This window comes from Lagopus muta, chromosome 7 (assembly GCF_023343835.1).
Source record: "Lagopus muta isolate bLagMut1 chromosome 7, bLagMut1 primary, whole genome shotgun sequence".
NCBI classification, from domain to species: domain Eukaryota; kingdom Metazoa; phylum Chordata; class Aves; order Galliformes; family Phasianidae; genus Lagopus; species Lagopus muta.
In genome coordinates, this window is record NC_064439.1 from 32,104,833 (window position 1) to 32,121,570 (window position 16,738).

General features: G+C 48.5%; 1 protein-coding gene and 1 long non-coding RNA gene across 2 annotated transcripts; both read right to left on the minus strand.

Moving 5' to 3' along the window:
- Positions 1 to 240: 240 nt before the first annotated feature.
- LOC125695920 (uncharacterized) lies at positions 241 to 5,978 on the minus strand. Its single transcript, XR_007378102.1, has 3 exons — positions 5,709 to 5,978; positions 5,578 to 5,629; positions 241 to 1,715 (listed from the first exon to the last, which is right to left on the minus strand). It is a non-coding gene; the product is annotated as an uncharacterized LOC125695920 (long non-coding RNA).
- A 7,676-nt stretch (positions 5,979 to 13,654) lies between these two features.
- Positions 13,655 to 15,969, minus strand: HOXA1 (homeobox A1). The gene is made up of 2 exons (XM_048950892.1): positions 15,278 to 15,969; positions 13,655 to 14,908 (listed from the first exon to the last, which is right to left on the minus strand). The coding sequence occupies exons 1-2, from the start codon at positions 15,882 to 15,884 to the stop codon at positions 14,553 to 14,555; spliced, it is 963 nt and encodes a 320-aa protein (XP_048806849.1). The 5' UTR covers positions 15,885 to 15,969; the 3' UTR covers positions 13,655 to 14,552.
- Positions 15,970 to 16,738: the final 769 nt, after the last annotated feature.

Genomic DNA, 16,738 nt, shown 5'->3' on the forward strand with positions numbered 1-16,738 from the left:
CATTGCCATGATTTGGATCTATGTATTTTTAAAAAATACCTGAATTATGTGCATTTTACTGTGAATGAACCTATTCATACTCCTCAAGTAATCAACTGACTATAGAGCTTATAATCATGAGAGAAATTGAATTCTCAATTAATGTTTTCACAGTTCTATTGAAGAATTTTTCCACTGATTACACTTACCATTGATTGAAAGAGATTTTAATCAGTTCAGTTGTTTTTTAGGAGGCTTAAACACCAAAAAAATGCTCATCTCATGTAAGAGTATTTGCATTAGAAAGACCCTTAAACAGACGAACCTTAAAATTCCATCTTAATTTACCTTACCTTGCTATCTCCAGTGGAAAGATTTAAAAGCAGTTCTCGTTTGAAGATACTCTGCACCATAATTTTAAGCACATAGGCATATCTATTTCCTATTAATAAGCATCATAAAATTTTAAAATTTAATCTCTGGGATTGCCATAAAGTTCAGCTAGTGGAAATGTGGTACTTACCCGAGTTCTTATGCATTGAGCAAGCATGGAAATGAACTACAAAAAAAAATAAAAGCTAATAACTTATCAAAATTAAAACTCAAATGCTTAATTTCACTACATAACAAGTAAGCTTTGTGAAGTACTATCAGTTTATATATTTTATGTGCTTACAGTATTTTCCTTCGTTGTTTTTTTCTGGAGAAACTGAAGCCTTATATGAGGGCTGCACTGAAAGCAGTATCTGCTATTTCATTATGTCAGCAGATGACGTCAGAGGTGGATGTTGGTGGCATGGTAGTATAAGCTGAACCTTCCCACTGATATTCTGCCTGTGTTGGCCACGTGACAGATGGCAGCACACTTGCAGTCTGACAAAACAGTGTCTGACATGGACATGTATATGGAGCAAAGGTGTGACATTTAATTCCTTCACTTGCAAAAGGTTTCACCCATGGACATTCATCTAAAGGAGAGTTTTGGTGAGACAGCATGAGCTAGTGGCCCTGAAGGCATCATCATTGCATAGCACAAAACAAGCAGTTGCCTAGATAGGGACTTGAGACAACCTAGTGACTGGCTCCATTGTGGGAGCGTGATTTCATCCCAGAGATGTCTTCCCGCCAGCCTGCCTACCCAGGGTACATGCAAGTGTGCTTCATTAAAAATACTGAAGAATCAAGTCTCAGTTCAAATGAAAACTGAGCTGTAAGTCAGTCATATCTGGCCTGTAGAGTATAAGATCACAGTATGTGGTATGAGTTGACATGGTCCAAAACCACAGTGCTTCTCTGACTTTTACATGAACACTAAGAGAACAGTCAAGTCAAAAATTCCACCCCAGCAGGGAGCATTTGCTTTCTCTCAGTCTCATGTGTAGTATGAACGGGCTTACAAAAATATGTGTAATTGGAGCCCTGGAAATTCAAACTTCAGTAAATGGCCATTGTCAAAACACAGTAAGTTCATCTTCAGGTCCAATGCCTTAAATGGTTCTTTTGCGCAGAAAAATATCTTTGTTCAGTAATCACAGTGCAAAAATCTTCCTACAACAATCTTGAATAAGATGAGCTGTCTTGTATGAGATGTTCTGTCTTGTAATCTTTTTAACACCTTGAGTCCATGAGCTGCTATTTGCTGTCAGCTCCAGAATCCTGCAATATCGTGAGTTCACCCTAGTGTCCAGCACCAAACAAGGGATGGGCTTTTCATCCCTGGCATTACAGTGCTGTACCTGAGGACAAAAAGTATAACATCTGTAAGTGTTTTGATAAATCAGCTCCTCCAATGATTATTTTTTATTAAAAATCACATGAATTTAAAGCAGTTGTGTAGCATGAAAAATAAATTATCAGAGAAATTGTGAAATATAGAAAAGATTCAGGTCACATGGTCTGGCAATTTCTTTAAAATTTCACACAAGCTGAGATGACAAACAGATACATGGTACAGTTAGCAAAATCTAGAAGGCAAAATATAGCCCCTGTGTCGCTTTAATGATGCCTCTGCTTATCACAGCCTATATTTTAGATCAACTTATAAGGTATTTTTCTAAATCATAGAACTCTCTTGAGCTCTATTTGCTAAAGACAAACTGGCCTGCAAAGATGCATCAGTCAAGCAAAAGATTAATTCCTGTTGTACCAAGTTGTTGTTTTTGGCACAGAAGTCAATATTTATAAGACAGAAAGCAGCTGTAGTGTGCAAGTTAGCATAGTGCATAAATCTTTGCAGCAGGTTATAGCAAGATTATGATACTATCCACAGGTAATACGATGGAAGTGCTGCCACAACAGAGCTTTCCTAATGGTGGCCATCCATTTACCAGTGTGAGCTGAGCTAATGAGGTCACGTTGAATCACTTTGTGTTGTTTCCCCTTTGGAAGCAATCAGCCCACATATAAACCAGTCATATATTAGGAGAGGTCATCAGCACAGCAGTTCTGCAAAGAGTGAGCTGTTTGTACAGGACTCCAAGCCAGATTCAGTTTTGCCTGGAGCAATAGGATGCATGGTTGCTGACAATGAGGCCTGGGATGCAGATTAACCCCCTTATCCCCTCGGAAGCTGTTGAAGGTGAAAAGCTGCTCTCAACTTTGCCCACAGTGAGATGCTTCATCCCACTGTCCTCCTCACCCTGACACACAGGCCAGGGGACAGTAGGGAATGACAGAGTTAATTCTCAATTTTCCTTATGCTATCTGCCTCCTGCTCTGTGTAGCAAGACCACAGGCAGTGAGGGACTGGGGCTCAGTATCACCTGCAACTCCAGTAGACACAGTTCTGTCTTCATGGCAGGGGGTCAAAAGATATCCTCGAATAGGCACCATGCTCCCATCTCTTCCACACAATACAGCAGGAGCCATGGGTGTTACCGTGGTGGATATTACCAGCCACTCTGCTTTCATTTACTGGTGGTGATGACAAGCCATGCACCGCTGCATCCCCCAGGGTTCAGAACACTGCATCTGGAGCACCAAGTATCCAATATCCTACAACTCCAAGTGCCTTGTCAAGCCCAGTCTATCCCTGCCCTCAGCTCCCACAGCCTTAATGCAGTAGTTTCTCTTCCTTGTGGCATACAGTGAGATCTACAGTGGAGCAGGTAAAGCTAATCTTGTGTGTGTGTGTGAGGTTATAGATTATCACTGCCCTTATCTCCATCAGCCTTTCTCCCATGATTAAATGGAGAATATTGAATTTCTTGTTACAGTATCCTATCCCTAAGACTAGATGTGAATGGAGTTCAGCATGGAAAGGTACCTGGATATTTTGCCTTCCTGAGAAGCTTGCCACACCAAATTTCAGTCTTCTGGCACTGCCCATGAGTGCAGATTCTCACCACGCAGTTTCAAGCTTATGGCTTTCTCTCCATCTTACTATTACGTTCATTCTGACATTCTCATCCTTGCTTGACCAAATTATATGTGGTTTTAGGCGAAGATGTTAGAAATCTAATGTGGAATAGATGCAGATTGAGCCCACATGGGAAGCAGGAAATACGATAGAAATGTGCAAGTCCATTATATGAATTTATCAGCATGCATTCTACAAGCTTTATAAATTTCTCTAGCACGATCATCTGTTTCATTCCTGGAAGAGAAAAATCTAACAAATATGAATTTCTTGAAATAGGCGACAGAAAGAGATTGGCTCAGAATAAACAAAATAGTTGAAATTACATTTTCTTGGCAAGGTTTGCTTGTGTTGTTCATCAAATAAATGCACATTATGTCTTGCGCTGCTACTCAGCTGTGATCCCATAATGTGTTCCCTGCATCCTGTCAGACATATGATCCTTTGTCCCATAATAGACCCAACTATCTCACAACCAGCTGAGCTCAGGGTCATCCCAGGGTCAGGCTGGTTAAAGATGGCTGTCAGTTCACCGCCTGACTCACAGACACGCTTTAAATCACCTTTATCTCGCTTATGCTGATGCTTTCCAGCAGCTGCCAGAGCAGGAGCTGGAGCACCTCTGTGCAATGTAGGGAAATACCTTGTAGCATCCCTGAAAATTTCTCTTTGGATCCACCAAGCACAACACAACCAATGTAAAGAAAGTACAGCCCTATGTGTAATGCTGAATGAGGATTATTTCAAACATCTTTTTGCAAGGTGGCTGAACAGGAGTGTTCTCATCCATCTTGCAAATGAAAACAGAAACCCAGGAAGTGAAATATCACCTTTCAGATCAGAAATATAATACTCAGCCTGAAATTTCCAGCAAAAAGAAGATCTGAATAAGTAGGTCTGATAATCTGGGAAATGCATCACCTGATGTTTTTATTGTGATAAATACCTCCCTTCAACTCCCGATGCCATACAACTTCTTAATGTTTGTCACCAGTCTCCAAGGTACAGAAGAAAGACAGGCCTTAATTGTAAATTTACACATGCTTTATTGCCGGTGCAATGGCAGGAACACATTTAACAGGATTGTCATTCCAGTTAATTATGCTGATTCTGACATGCACCTATCACTTCTAAAATTGATAGTGTCTTTCGACCGGGTAGCAACATCACAATATGCTGTGCCTTTCTCTCTAAGGTTAAGCATGCAAGGGGCCAGGGAATGGCAGGAGAAGGAGTCCCTGCATACTAAGCAAGTGCTGCAGCTCAGCCTCCTCTTAGCAGAGAAGCAGATAGCTCAGAGCAGCACATGTTCTGCATTTCTGTGCATGCTTCAGCCACAGCCCACCTGCCTCAGGCAAAAACAACAATCTCCATTATGCCTAATAGTAAACAACACCATCCCAGACCCTCAGAAACTCAGCCCTGTTCACAACATGTAACACCAAGCGTGCAGACAGCTGGTAGCACTTATTAAAGATATTAAAGCAGAAGAAAAGATGGTAGAAAAGGATGCAACTGCTAAAAAAAAAAACAAAACCTTTGTGTTAAGAAAAAAAATCTATGTTTCCCCTGCAGCAACAGTCTGAGCCTGTGCATCTTGGGATGAAGGAAATGAGGGAACTCTTGAAATCAAAAGCAAACCACCAGCATCAAATGGGAATAAAACACCATCCTTCCTTTCAGCAGTTACCTTTGCTCAGAGCGAAGCCTAATTTTAAATCCCCACACTGAAAAGGTGGTTAGAAATCTGGGGAAGTAGTACATCCCCTTTCCTCCCCACACACCCTAGTATAAATTCTGGGGGCCTTCCAGAAGGGAAATGGAGGTACACACTTCTCATATTCGCACCTGGCCAACAAGAGTAAGGTTTCAGGTTGTCTGAAAGGAGGAAGGGAAGGGGGAAGAGTGAAAGAGAAAGGAAGGGAGGAGGGAAGGAGAGAAGGGGAATGGAAGGAAAAGGATTTTCCCTCTTCTTGCCCCACACTAGCTTTGCCCTTTTGGCCACCCTCATCCTAACATGAATAAAAGCAATAGAAGCACTGCTCCAAGTGTGCAGGCTGGAGGATGTAAGCTCATCATGTGCTGCCAAGACTTGGAGCACCAATGACGATCTTAAAGAGCTTATCTTAAAGATGTAGATAAACATATGGGAAATGTAAAGATGAACCTTCTTTTTTTTTATTCTTCCCCAAAATTCTTTCAAATACAAGTGTAAGGTGTATGCAGAGAGGAACTCTTACCCCTCCTTTCTTCTGCTAAGAACTTATGCAGCTCTTCACTCTTCAAGTGTACCTAGAGTAGTCAGGAGAAGGTATTTTCAGTAGTGACATTCTGGCTCAGCACACATACTCCTACTCACAACCACAAGGACCTTCACACGTGGCAGCTGAAGGAACGTCTGAGCTTGGGCTGGCAGGGTCGTGGGAGCAGAGCACCACACTTGCTGTGGGACAGACTCACTGCAGGCAGGTGTGTTTCCAAGAAAGGATGCTGACGGGCTTCATTCCTCTCTCCCTCTTCTCTTTGAGATCAGATACCATCTACAACACAGATAGTGACTCTGGGGCTGCTTCCACTACTCTTTTTCTGACAAAACACCTCATTGGAATAAGGCACCATGCTACAGAGGACCCTGTACAGCTGTGGGGCCAAATGCATGTGCTGCCCTCGAGGAAGGAGCTCCTGTTTTCTCCTCTCAGTAAATGCACACCTGAATGCAGTTAATATTTCTCAGCTTTTCCATTCATCTGATGTTGATTTGGTTTGTGGTTTTTTGTGTTTTTTGGTGGGTTTTTTTTTGTTTTGTTTTTGTTTTTGTTTTTTTTTTTTTTTGTTTTTTTTTTTGTTTGTTTGTTTGTTTGTTTTTTTGGTGTGTGGGGTTTTTTTTTTTTCCCTATGTCTAAGAGGAATTTTATGAAATAAAGATCTAAGGACTGAAAAATGTATGTGCAGAGGAGGAGGAGTGTGACAACTTTTGCAGCCCTTGTGAAAGGTTGTTTTGCTTCTAGACCAAAGGGGAGGAGGCCTGATCCTGCTCTTGCTAGATAAGCAGATATCCTGCAGGCAAGCAAAGCTGGCAACAGGCTGAAATCGTGGTGAGAGTTGAAAAGCTTGTTTTTCTCTATGCACAACAAACCAGAATTGTTGACAGAAAAGCAAAAGAACATCTGCTCATGCTGATCTATGAAAGCTTTCCCCAGCTCCATTAACCTCCCTTCTTTGCTTGTCTCTCTTTCTCTAGGCTGAAAATTATCATTTAAGATGTTCGAGGCTTTCATTTCTCTATTAATCAAATTAAATCTCCTCAGCCACAGTTAAAACACTCTGAGAGGTGCTTTGACCAAATATCATTTGCCTTGCAATTAGAACTTATTTTTAATACAACAGGGGGAAATAGAGAAGCAGAGCTTTGCAATCAATAGAACTATAAATTACATGGAAAAGGAAATGGCAGCATCCTAGTTTTAAACAACAGATTTATTATCAGAGTGGGTAGTATTGTATCAATGGAGTACATAAGTTTTACAGAGAGGGAGAAGGAAACGTACAGACAGAAATCAATGTTAACATGGGCTCACTGTTACTTTAAATGCTGCATATGAGGTGACTGATTTTCACTTCTTTTAAATCGTAAAATGTCACACTGAAAAAGTAGTTGCTCAGGGAAAAAAAAATAAAACCTGCAGTATTTTTAGGGCAAAACTATGCCAGTTATAATATGTGAGATCTGCGGAATGAGGGGTCCCATTTTATGTTCTATGTTCAACCGTGGTTAAGGCTGGTTAGTAAAGAACCCTCTCAACAAGCTCATAGCTAAGGCTGTGCATAAGATTTCCATCTAAGCCTTAATGATTTGCACTTCTTTTGATTCACACATACTGGTCAGAGGGACGAAAACTGTTCTTTCTAGTGGTGGAAAACCTTTTAAGTGTTTTACCTTCCATTTTCACAAGCAGGATCCCCAGAGACAGATCACAACTATAATGCAAAAGAACTGAGGATCTGACCAAATGTTGCGTGTTGGATTTTCATTGCTTCGGTCTGCAGCCTGCCCTTCTGCCTTCCCAGTGGAAAGCAGAGGATGGATTTTTGCTCGTTGTTCAGCATGGAGCCTAAAGTTACAGCCCGGTTCAGAGCCCACTGAAATGATCATGACTCTTTCTTTTCAGCCCTGGTGAAAAGAGAGGCAACCTTCATGGTCAACTGTTTCCAAAACACATCACTGTTCTGTGCTCAAAAAGGTGGTTTCATTGAGGCTATCTGGTTTTCCAGATCCACTTGTCTGCTTTGCAATCGTTAGAGCTCTGAGTCCTAGCAGAATTGTCAGTGTTTTTTATCTATTTTCCTTGTGAGCCTTACTGTGGCATTCAAAACCCCAGGGTAAGAAACATATAATCTGAAAAGAGAAAAGTTATCTTTACTGATGGATTACTAGGTTCAGTGGGCCTAATCTTCTGATTTGCAGACCTGAAGCTCAGGTGAGCCAAATCTCCATGGGCAATGGGCCATGGTAGGTCCAACACAAGATCGATGTATGCATGGGGCCAGGTACAAGCCTCTGCTGACATTAAATCATTTACTATGGGAGCTGACTTGTAAGAAGCTATGGTAATGTCTCATTAAATTAACCTAAATTCTGAGGGAGCATACACATTCACATGCATACAGTGGGAGCTGGGATTTACTTTCATCTTTATCCTCTTCCTCTTCTGACCAGCATACAGGTCTTCTCCAGCCCTTTTTGTGTCATCACTGCCTGGTCTCCTAGCACTGTCAGAAGTGCAAAACTGAAATACATAGAGGAGGAGACTGAATATGTAATGAACTGCAAAGCCCCCTGGGGTCTTAGTTGCCTGCAATGCCCACCTTCATGACTAAACATATCGTTCATGCTAATGCTGTTTGCTAGAAGGAGTGTTCCTTCAAGATAACGTCTCTGCACAGTGAAATATGCATGGCTTTTCGATGGCTCAGCTCAAATGGGATCACCTTTCAGTGCCTAGACAGTGCTATTTTTTAAATATTTTTTTCCCCAGCACAGCATGAGGAACACAAACTACCCCAATCAATGCACTTTGTTTTATGATCCATCCATCCCCAGAACTATCCAGGAGTCCACTGGTATTACAGTGCAATTGGGCAGGTATTTCTTCCAAAATAGCCCAGCTTGGTAAAGTCTCTTTCTTTGTTGAAGATTGGAGGGAATATTATACAACTAAGCTAAGAAAATAAATTGAGGCTTGCATAGCATTTCCAATGGAACTGACATTTTGCACATGAGTTTGTCGACCTGGTGCACCAGTCAAAATTTTAAAAAGGTTTTTTGTTACTAAGGAGTTTCAACTAAAACTGCATGGAAATCCCTACCCTCATGACTTCCATAACCTTCACCGTTTTACAAAGCCGGAGGGAAACCTGAGCTGCACTCTCTGGCTCTCACTTCAACTCTCCGATGTGTCCCCAGATGAAGTCTGTTGCGCACAGCTGTGCCCTGCACCTGAGTGCCCACCGCTAGGCAGCAGTCGGGAGATTCCCGCTGCCCTGTTCCCCTCTCCAGCCTCATCCTCGTCCCGTCTCTTCTCATTTCCTAACGAACCCGGCCTCCTGTGTTTTCTCTGCTCTTTATTCCATGTCACCGGAGCTGAGTGACTGCTGAAGATGAGAGGGGATGAGGAGTGTGAAGAGGGAAGCTCCTGCCTTTGGTCTGAGCCTGACTGGGAATGATGAAAACCACATGGGCTATGAAGAAGTCCAGTCCAACTTTTTGTTTACCGAGCTCCCTAGAAACATCAACATCTGTCACCACGAACCCCCTAAAAGGGGCACCCCCTTGCTACAGGACCCCGGTGGCAGCTCCCATCCCTCTTCCCCTAGTCCGGGCCGGGGCTCCCGGGTGTTGACAGAAAGGGAGGGAGGTTATCCGGGACTGGTGAGAGCTGTATTAATAGACAAAGCAGATCGGCAGCGATGCCCTCCGCTCAGCGCTGCAGTGCCACTCGGGCGCGGACAGCCGCCGGGGTTCGGCTCAGCTCTCGCAGCCCCGCACGCTCCCGGTGCAGCCGCCGGGGCCGCCCCGGCCCGGCCCGGCCCAGAGCGGAGCTGAGCGCTCCGGCCCCTCCGCCGTCTCCCCTCAGTTACTGTCGCAGTGCACACAACGAATTTTCCTTCTATTAGTCATTTCCCGAAGATCAAAACCGAGGACAGCTGCGAATGCGATCGATCCCTCCAAAACTCCTTAGCCAAGCATTCCATCAAAGTAGATATTTCCTGGGATTTATTTCTTTTCTTTCTTTTTTTTTTTTTTTTTTTTTTTTTTAATAATCGATAGCTTATTACTGGGTTTTGACTTGGTTTTCCTCTGGCCGGCTTACAGCCCGGGCTGCAATTACGCAATACCCCTCAGACCTTCGCACAGCCGAGCGGGTGGGACGCAGATACCGCCCTCCCCATCGGGGAAGCCGGGCCGGGGTTGGGGTCGTGCTGCTCCCCGCCGCTCCGACACCTCCTACAGCTGTTCCGAGCGGAGCGCACCGTGAGCCCCTGTGTTTCCCAACCCCCTTCTGCACCGCGTCTTACACCGATGAGAGCGGAGGCGAAAGTTTAGGGCTGCGGCTGGCCTCCTGTCCCCCCCGCTGCTCCCGTTCTGCTCTCCTTTGGTCTTGTATTTGTTTCGTTTGATTTATGGTTTTTATTATTCATTTACTTATTTATTTTTGGCAACGCGTTGGCTTTGTGTTTATAAACCGGACCCACTCAAAAACCGCGAAGCGCCCGTTGTTTTCACCCTAAGAGAGGTCGATCATCATTTGGTCACATTTTCATAAGAATCACCGGTGGCCATTTCACATCACGAGACAGGAACTTTCAAGAAAAGAAGATCGGAAAGCCAAAAGAATTGTGAAAGTAATGGCTGAAACATTTTCCATGTGGAACAAATGCTTCGAATATGGCACTGCCCCATTAAAAAAGAAAAAAAGAAAAAAAAGAAAAAAAAAAGAAAAAAAAGAAAAAAAAGAAAAAAAAAAAAAAAAAAAAAAGAAGAAAAAAAAAAAAAAAAAAAAGAAGAAAAAAATGGCGCAGAAGCTTTTCTTCCGGGCCGATTTCTGCTCGTATTACTAAAATACGTCATTTTTTTGGTGGTTGCATGGTAAATGGGGCTCCTCACATGATTAGAATCAACAGTTTGGCCCCGAGTTCTTCGGAACTTTCTTCCTAGAGGCTCCTGTTGATTCCAATGGTCTTTCTGTTCCTGAAACAGGAGTAACTGTGACCTGTAATATTTTTTGACACATAAACCATAAAAGAATAATGTTAACAGCGCGAGTCGGCCAAATGGTGTGCCTGGGGGAGAACGGGAATGTTTGGCTTGGAAGGGAGAAAGGGAGGAAGGAGAGGGGAAGAAGAAAGCTATGAAGAAATATTTGTGATCATTTTAGATATTATTTTGCTATTTAATTAAATATTATCCATTTGGTTATTTCTGTGGGGTTTTTTTTGTTCTTTTGGGTTTTTTTCTCCTGTAGTTTAAGGAGCTGGCACAGAACTAATCTTCTGGAAGACAAGCAAGGAAGCTAACGAGAGAAATCCTCCGAAAGGATTCAATTCCCCTAATGTGAGCGGGCGGAGGAGCAGCCCCGTATCGGCGCACTCCCGGCGCTGCCGCCCAGCATGGAGCCCCCCCGGCAGCTCCGGAGCCGCCTCCGCTCCCGCAAGACTCCCGCAGCGCCCCGGTGCTCGGGGGGGGCGCTGGGGGAGGTGGGCTGAGGGGCGATGTGCGCGGGGAAACCTGCTCGCCTCTCCGGCCCGAACGTGAGCTCCCGTTAGAGAGGTGCTAACAAACCCCCGTTAAGCATGCGGTGATGCAGTGACTAATCTGCGTGATCTCTAGCCTTCGAAGATTTCCTACAATTAGTAGCGACATCCAGCGCGTTTTGCCCAGATTTCTTCTTCTCATGGCCAGATTTATTATCATTATTATGTATTCCCACCGAGAACGGAGAGGAGGACGAGGCTCCTCCAGCTGACCCTGCCGCTGCCGGGGAGAAGCTCCCAGCATCTCGCCCTGCCCCGGGACTCCCCGCGTCCCCTGCGGGACGGTTCCCCGCAGCCCGGTGCGTATCTCCGGGACACCGCGGAACGACCGAGCAAAAAGGAGAGGGAATTACCGCCGCAGGGGAGACCGAGAGAGGGACGGAGAGAGAGGGATGGCTCTGCGATTGTTGCCTTTAGCGAGGCAGTGAGATTAACCACTGGGGCTTATTCTAAAGTGACCCATCACTGAATTCATTTCTGCCTGAACTTTCGGTGAACCTGAGATTAAAGAGGGGAGAGCAGCTAAGCAGTTTGTTGTTAGCTGCCTTTTCAACAGCCCTTTCAGACTGAGTAAATATTGATCGCTTTCAATCTGATTGCCCCAGAGGAAAACACCAAAGCATCTCAATAGCCTCCAAAAGTAAACTTTAAAGGTGAACAGTAGAAATGGCCTTAAGTATGATAGGAGGGTGCTAAACTCCATTTGACATTCGAACGCGGTTTGAGTTGGGATGGTTGGTGAGGGAGATTTTTTTGTGAGTTGGGTTTTTTCTTTTTTTTCTTTTTTTTCTTTTTTTTTTCTTTTTTTTTTTTTTTTTTGGTTGGTTGGTTGTTGTAATTGTTGTTGTTTTGGGGGGTGTAGGGGTTTTTTTTGTTTGTTTTGGTTTTTTGTGTTTTTTTTTGTGTGTGTGTGTGTGGTTTGTTTGCTTGTTTGTTTGTTTCCCAGATATTCAAGAGAGAAAAATAGGGGAAAAATAGGGTGTAAAAACAAAAGGTTCCCCTCATTCCGAAGGACAGCTGATTGTTCCCTTGGGCCAACTCGTGCTCTGCTCGTTGAGGTATTTCTGTACCAGAAACTCGTTCCTCCTTTCCCCACCGGCAGCACTGAGGTCTTGATCGTATCGAAATGATAACAATAAAAATATCGAAATGAGTTAGGGTTGGGAAGGTTGGGGGTGTCAGATTTAAATTGTTCGTGGTTGAGAAAAAAAAAAAATAAGATAAAATAAAATGATAAAGCGAAAAAAAAGTTAAAGCATGGGGTTTGGCTCGGAAGGAGAGGAAGCTCTGTTGTCCCAGCTCCGCGCAGACGGACGCACTGCCGTGTGTCCCGTCCCACATTTAGGCTGTAATTTATGAGCTCTCTTCCCAACGCATTGAGTCAGCATCGGGGGAGCCGGCTCTCAGATCCGGATTCCAGCAATGTTTAGATCCAGATTTCGATATTGAAATACCCTCATTGGCATGCAAATGCCACTTTAACACATCCAAGTCTCTGGAAGAAGGCCATCTGGTTTGCTTTGTGGCTTTACACTAATAAACAAAAGGTAAAGTATATGGCAGGCTGGGAAATGAAAGAAATCGAGGCAGCGCTGGCGGGAGCCTTTGGAGACAGCCCCGCTGCCTCGCAGATAGCTGCTCTTGATATGGCCGCCGCGCCTGCAGATCGGGGCTTGTTTCTTTTGACACCGAAGTGAAGAACGTTTCGTTGGCTCCCGGCGATCCCGCACAGCGGAGCCGCTCTGGCAGCGCTGCCCCGCAGCTGTGTCAGCCGTGTCAGGCGGTGTCATGCGTGGAGCTTCCAGAGGCAGCGGGGACTCCGGGCACCCCCCGGCACCCGCTGTCTCCCTCCCCGACCTCTATGCTTTTGGCACCTCATGGAAATGTCACACTATTTACCCGCAATAACTTGTTTGGGCTTTCTCCAGAAATACGAGGGCAGCGATTGGAAACGGGCTGGGAGCACCTAGGGGCCATCCCCTCCCCCCCGCCCCATCCCTTGGCAGCCCTTCGGGGTGGCAACGCTGGGCGGGGGGGACACGATGCCCGCGGTAATTAAATGTGCAGCCCTTGCGAGGGGCCTGCGACGTGAGGAAAGAGGACTCGAAGACAGTTTCTGCTTTTGAAGCGTGCTCTGTTTATGTAAGTGTCACCATCCATCCCGAGGTGAAAAGGTTAGCACTTGACCCAGGAAGCTCTCGTGTTTGTGCTTCAGAAATAGATCGGGGTCATAAATTCCTCCCAGTTACAGCGGAGGGCCACATATTTTTTCTAAAAATAATGCTGTTTGAGCATAGGAAAGGAGGAAGGCGCGTGTTTATGGGGCGGACCGGGCTGGCCGGGGGGGATGAAGCTGGGACCCTCCTCCCTTCTCCCCTCGGAAGTGCCCAACGGCGGAAAACGTGGGAGCTGAGCCGTGACGTGCCAGTGACGTCACGCAGAGGTAGACACACGAGGTATACCTGAAAGCGGAATATATTTATTACAGACATAAGGACCCGTAAATCCTGCCCTGGGTCCCAGCGGCGGGGACCGCAGAGCCCTGGTGATTGTACGCAACGTCGGGGGACGCGGCTCCCGCCCGACAGAGCTCCGTGTCCCGAGTACAGCACACACGGGGCGGCATGCAGCGGCCCGGACACCAACCACAGAAGTTATACATTCATTTGGCCATCCGACACATTCACGAGTGGGTCGAAAAGACATCGAGGCTAAAGGAGGGGGGATACGGAAACAGGAAGAGGTGAGGTCTGTGGGGCGGCAGTGTCCCTCTGTCAGGCACAGCCCAGCACAGCTGTATGGGGGAGGGAGGGACGAGCACACAGGGTAAGGTTTACAAAACCTAGTGCAATTGAAGCCTTGTTTGTCACGTTTTGGGAAATAGCGCTACGCTTTGAGGTATCTGCTGGAGCTTAACACGTCTGCTTGATGCTGCCGTCAGCCTGACCGATAGAAAAGCGGGTCTGGTTTGGCGAATGCACTCACCCTGCTTCACCTGATCATCTAAACGTCTTCTCTAGAAAAATCTGTAAAAAGATAAATCTCTCGGACAAAGTATTTACAAGCAACAAACTCATAGACACGAACAAAGTACACATTAAATTAAAGGGTGAAGGTCCTAGAAGTCGTGTAAACACTTGCCATAGTGCATCTCTTCGTGAGGTTATGTACCCTCCATGACCTGTCTGTCAGCCAGTGAAACTCAGAGGAACATCCTTGCAGGGAGGAGGGAGAACCCACGCGTGTGCCAACGCAACTCCTCCGGCAAGGAGGTGAGGAGGGGGGAACCGAAATAAAACCTCTCGGCGGCAGGGGCCAGGAGCGGCCGGGCCGACGCCCCCGGGCCCGACCAACGGACGGATGGACGGACAGACCGACGGAGCGCACCGCAGCTCGAGGGAGCTCAGTTGGTGGCGGGACCCGGGTCTGAGGTGCAGGATGCAGGCGAGGCGCTGCAGGGCGACGGGCAGCACTTCTCCGACGGGTCCTCCGCCTTCTCCTCACAGCCCGTGGGGGTGGTGGGGGAGATGGGCAGCAGCCCCTCTTTCTCCCTCTTCTTCTGCTTCATCCGCCGGTTCTGGAACCAGATCTTCACCTGCGTCTCGTTGAGCTGGAGGGAGGCTGCGATTTCCACCCGCCTGGCCCGGGTCAGGTACTTGTTGAAGTGGAACTCTTTCTCCAATTCGGTAAGCTGCTTGGTAGTGAAGTTGGTACGGACAGTGTTGGGCTGCCCCACGAAGCCGTACTCGCCGGCCTTGCCTGTGAGGAGACAGGCAGCGTTAAGCGAGCGCAAATGATTTATAGGCTACGTAATCGATACGCCCGCAGCGGCCGAGCGATAGGGATTCCTCGGGATACGGGAGAACCCCCGGCAGGGTGAGTGATGGGGTGCGAGGTGCTAAACTCCCGGTGTCGGGGGAAACTCGGGAAGTGCTTTGTGAATTACACGAAATACGACCGCGGGAGGGGTGGGAGAGAGACCGAAGAACCGGCGCCGGCTCCCACCCAGCGCTGAGGGCACAAGACCCAGCCGCCCCCGCGGGCACCTGCACCCGCCTCCCCCCGCCGCCCTGACGGCGGTGCCAGAGCGAACCGGGCCGGGCTGCCCCGCTCCCGCCGGCCACTGACCTGTTTTAGGGGGGTTCCTTTTAACTTTCATCCAGTCGAAGGTCTGCGCCGGCGGCGAGGTGTCGGCGGAGGGGGAGCGGGAGTTGTCCTGGTGGCCGGCGTGGAGGGGAGAGAGAGCATGGTTGTAGGTGCCCAGGGGCAGGCTCTGCTGCTCCTGCCCGTACGGGGAGGGCACGTACTGCGCGGGCCCCCCCGCGTAGCCCTGGTGCGGGTGCTGCGCTGTGGCGGAGGAGAGGCTGCCCGAGTAGACGGCGGGCGCGCAGGGGGGGAAGCCGCCGCCCAGCTCGGCGTCCTGCCCCAGAGCGTAGGGGCCATAGGCGGCGCCGAAGCCCTGCGCGCCGTACGTCGGGGGGCAGCCGGGATGCGCGTAGGACACCCCCAGGCCGCCGTGGTGCTGGTAGGAGGCAGGCTGGGCCGGGGGATGGTGGTGCCGGTGGGGACTGAGGGGCACCCCGCGGCCCACGAGGAAGCGGTCCTCCCCGCTGCAGCTGCCGGCGCTGACGGCGCAGGGCTGGAAAGTTGTAATTCCGTGCTCAGGGTGGTAGGAGCGGGCGGCACAGGCCCCCGCCTCGCCGCCGAGGACGGGGTACTCGAGGAAGGAGCTCATCCTCGCAGCGTGCCGCTGTCACGCCGCCGCCGCCGGGTCTTCAGCGTCCGGCGGGGCCGCGCCAACTTTCCCACTTCCTCCATGGGGCCGGGAGGAAAATGACACGAAGGTACCGCGAGCGGGGAGGCACGTGGGGGGCGGCAGCCAATGGCTGCGGCGCCTGCGGGACTTTCCCGGCTCCTGCCGCTGATAGATCGCCGCGTCGGGGGCATTTAAACGCCGAGCGCTCCGACGGCGCGGCACGGCGCGGCGCGGCACAGCGGGGCAGGGCGGCGGCGGCCCCCCGGGGGGCGAGGGGCAGGGCTGCCGTGCCGCTGGGGTCCCGCCCGCTGGCTGAGAGGGGAAGGCAGCGGAGAACCCGGCGGAGGAGTCCGGCCCGCGGAGCCCGGCCCCTCCAGGGTGAGTGAGTGAGTGAGTGAGTGAGCGAGTGAATGTTTCTGCGGCGGGCCCTGCCGGGCTGCCCCTACGCCGACCCGGCTGTCAAACTGGTGCCGGGCACCTTTGCCGTTCTTCCGGCTCGGAATGGGGAGGGCTGAATCCGCGGCATGGGGCGGGGGAGAGGTGATGGGGACAGAGCGGAGAGCATCAGCGCTAGGGACGGCGGTGAGGATGTGACCAGGGGTGAGGATGGAGACCGTAATGGGGATGCTGACGGGGATGAGGATAATGCGGGGGATGAGAATGGGGCCGCTGCTCCGGCTCCTTCGCAGAGCCCAGCGCGACGCGACGCCAAGAGTTAAAGGGGCTTGTCCAGCCGCATCACCAGGCGGCCGCGGACATTAGCATGGAAATGAGGCGCTTCGGGGACTGACGGCCATTGTGCTCTGCCGGGCACGCCAGCCTTCCCCTAGCCC

What these genes read in the sequence shown, in the direction of transcription:
- HOXA1 (XM_048950892.1), bottom strand. Translation starts at nt 15,884, where the DNA reads ATGAGCTCCTTCCTCGAGTACCCCGTCCTCGGCGGCGAGGCGGGGGCC. An exon ending in AAGGAACCCCCCTAAAACAG is followed by an intron (nt 14,909 to 15,277) that starts GTCAGTGGCCGG and finishes GTCTCCTCACAG; the next exon opens with GCAAGGCCGGCGAGTACGGC.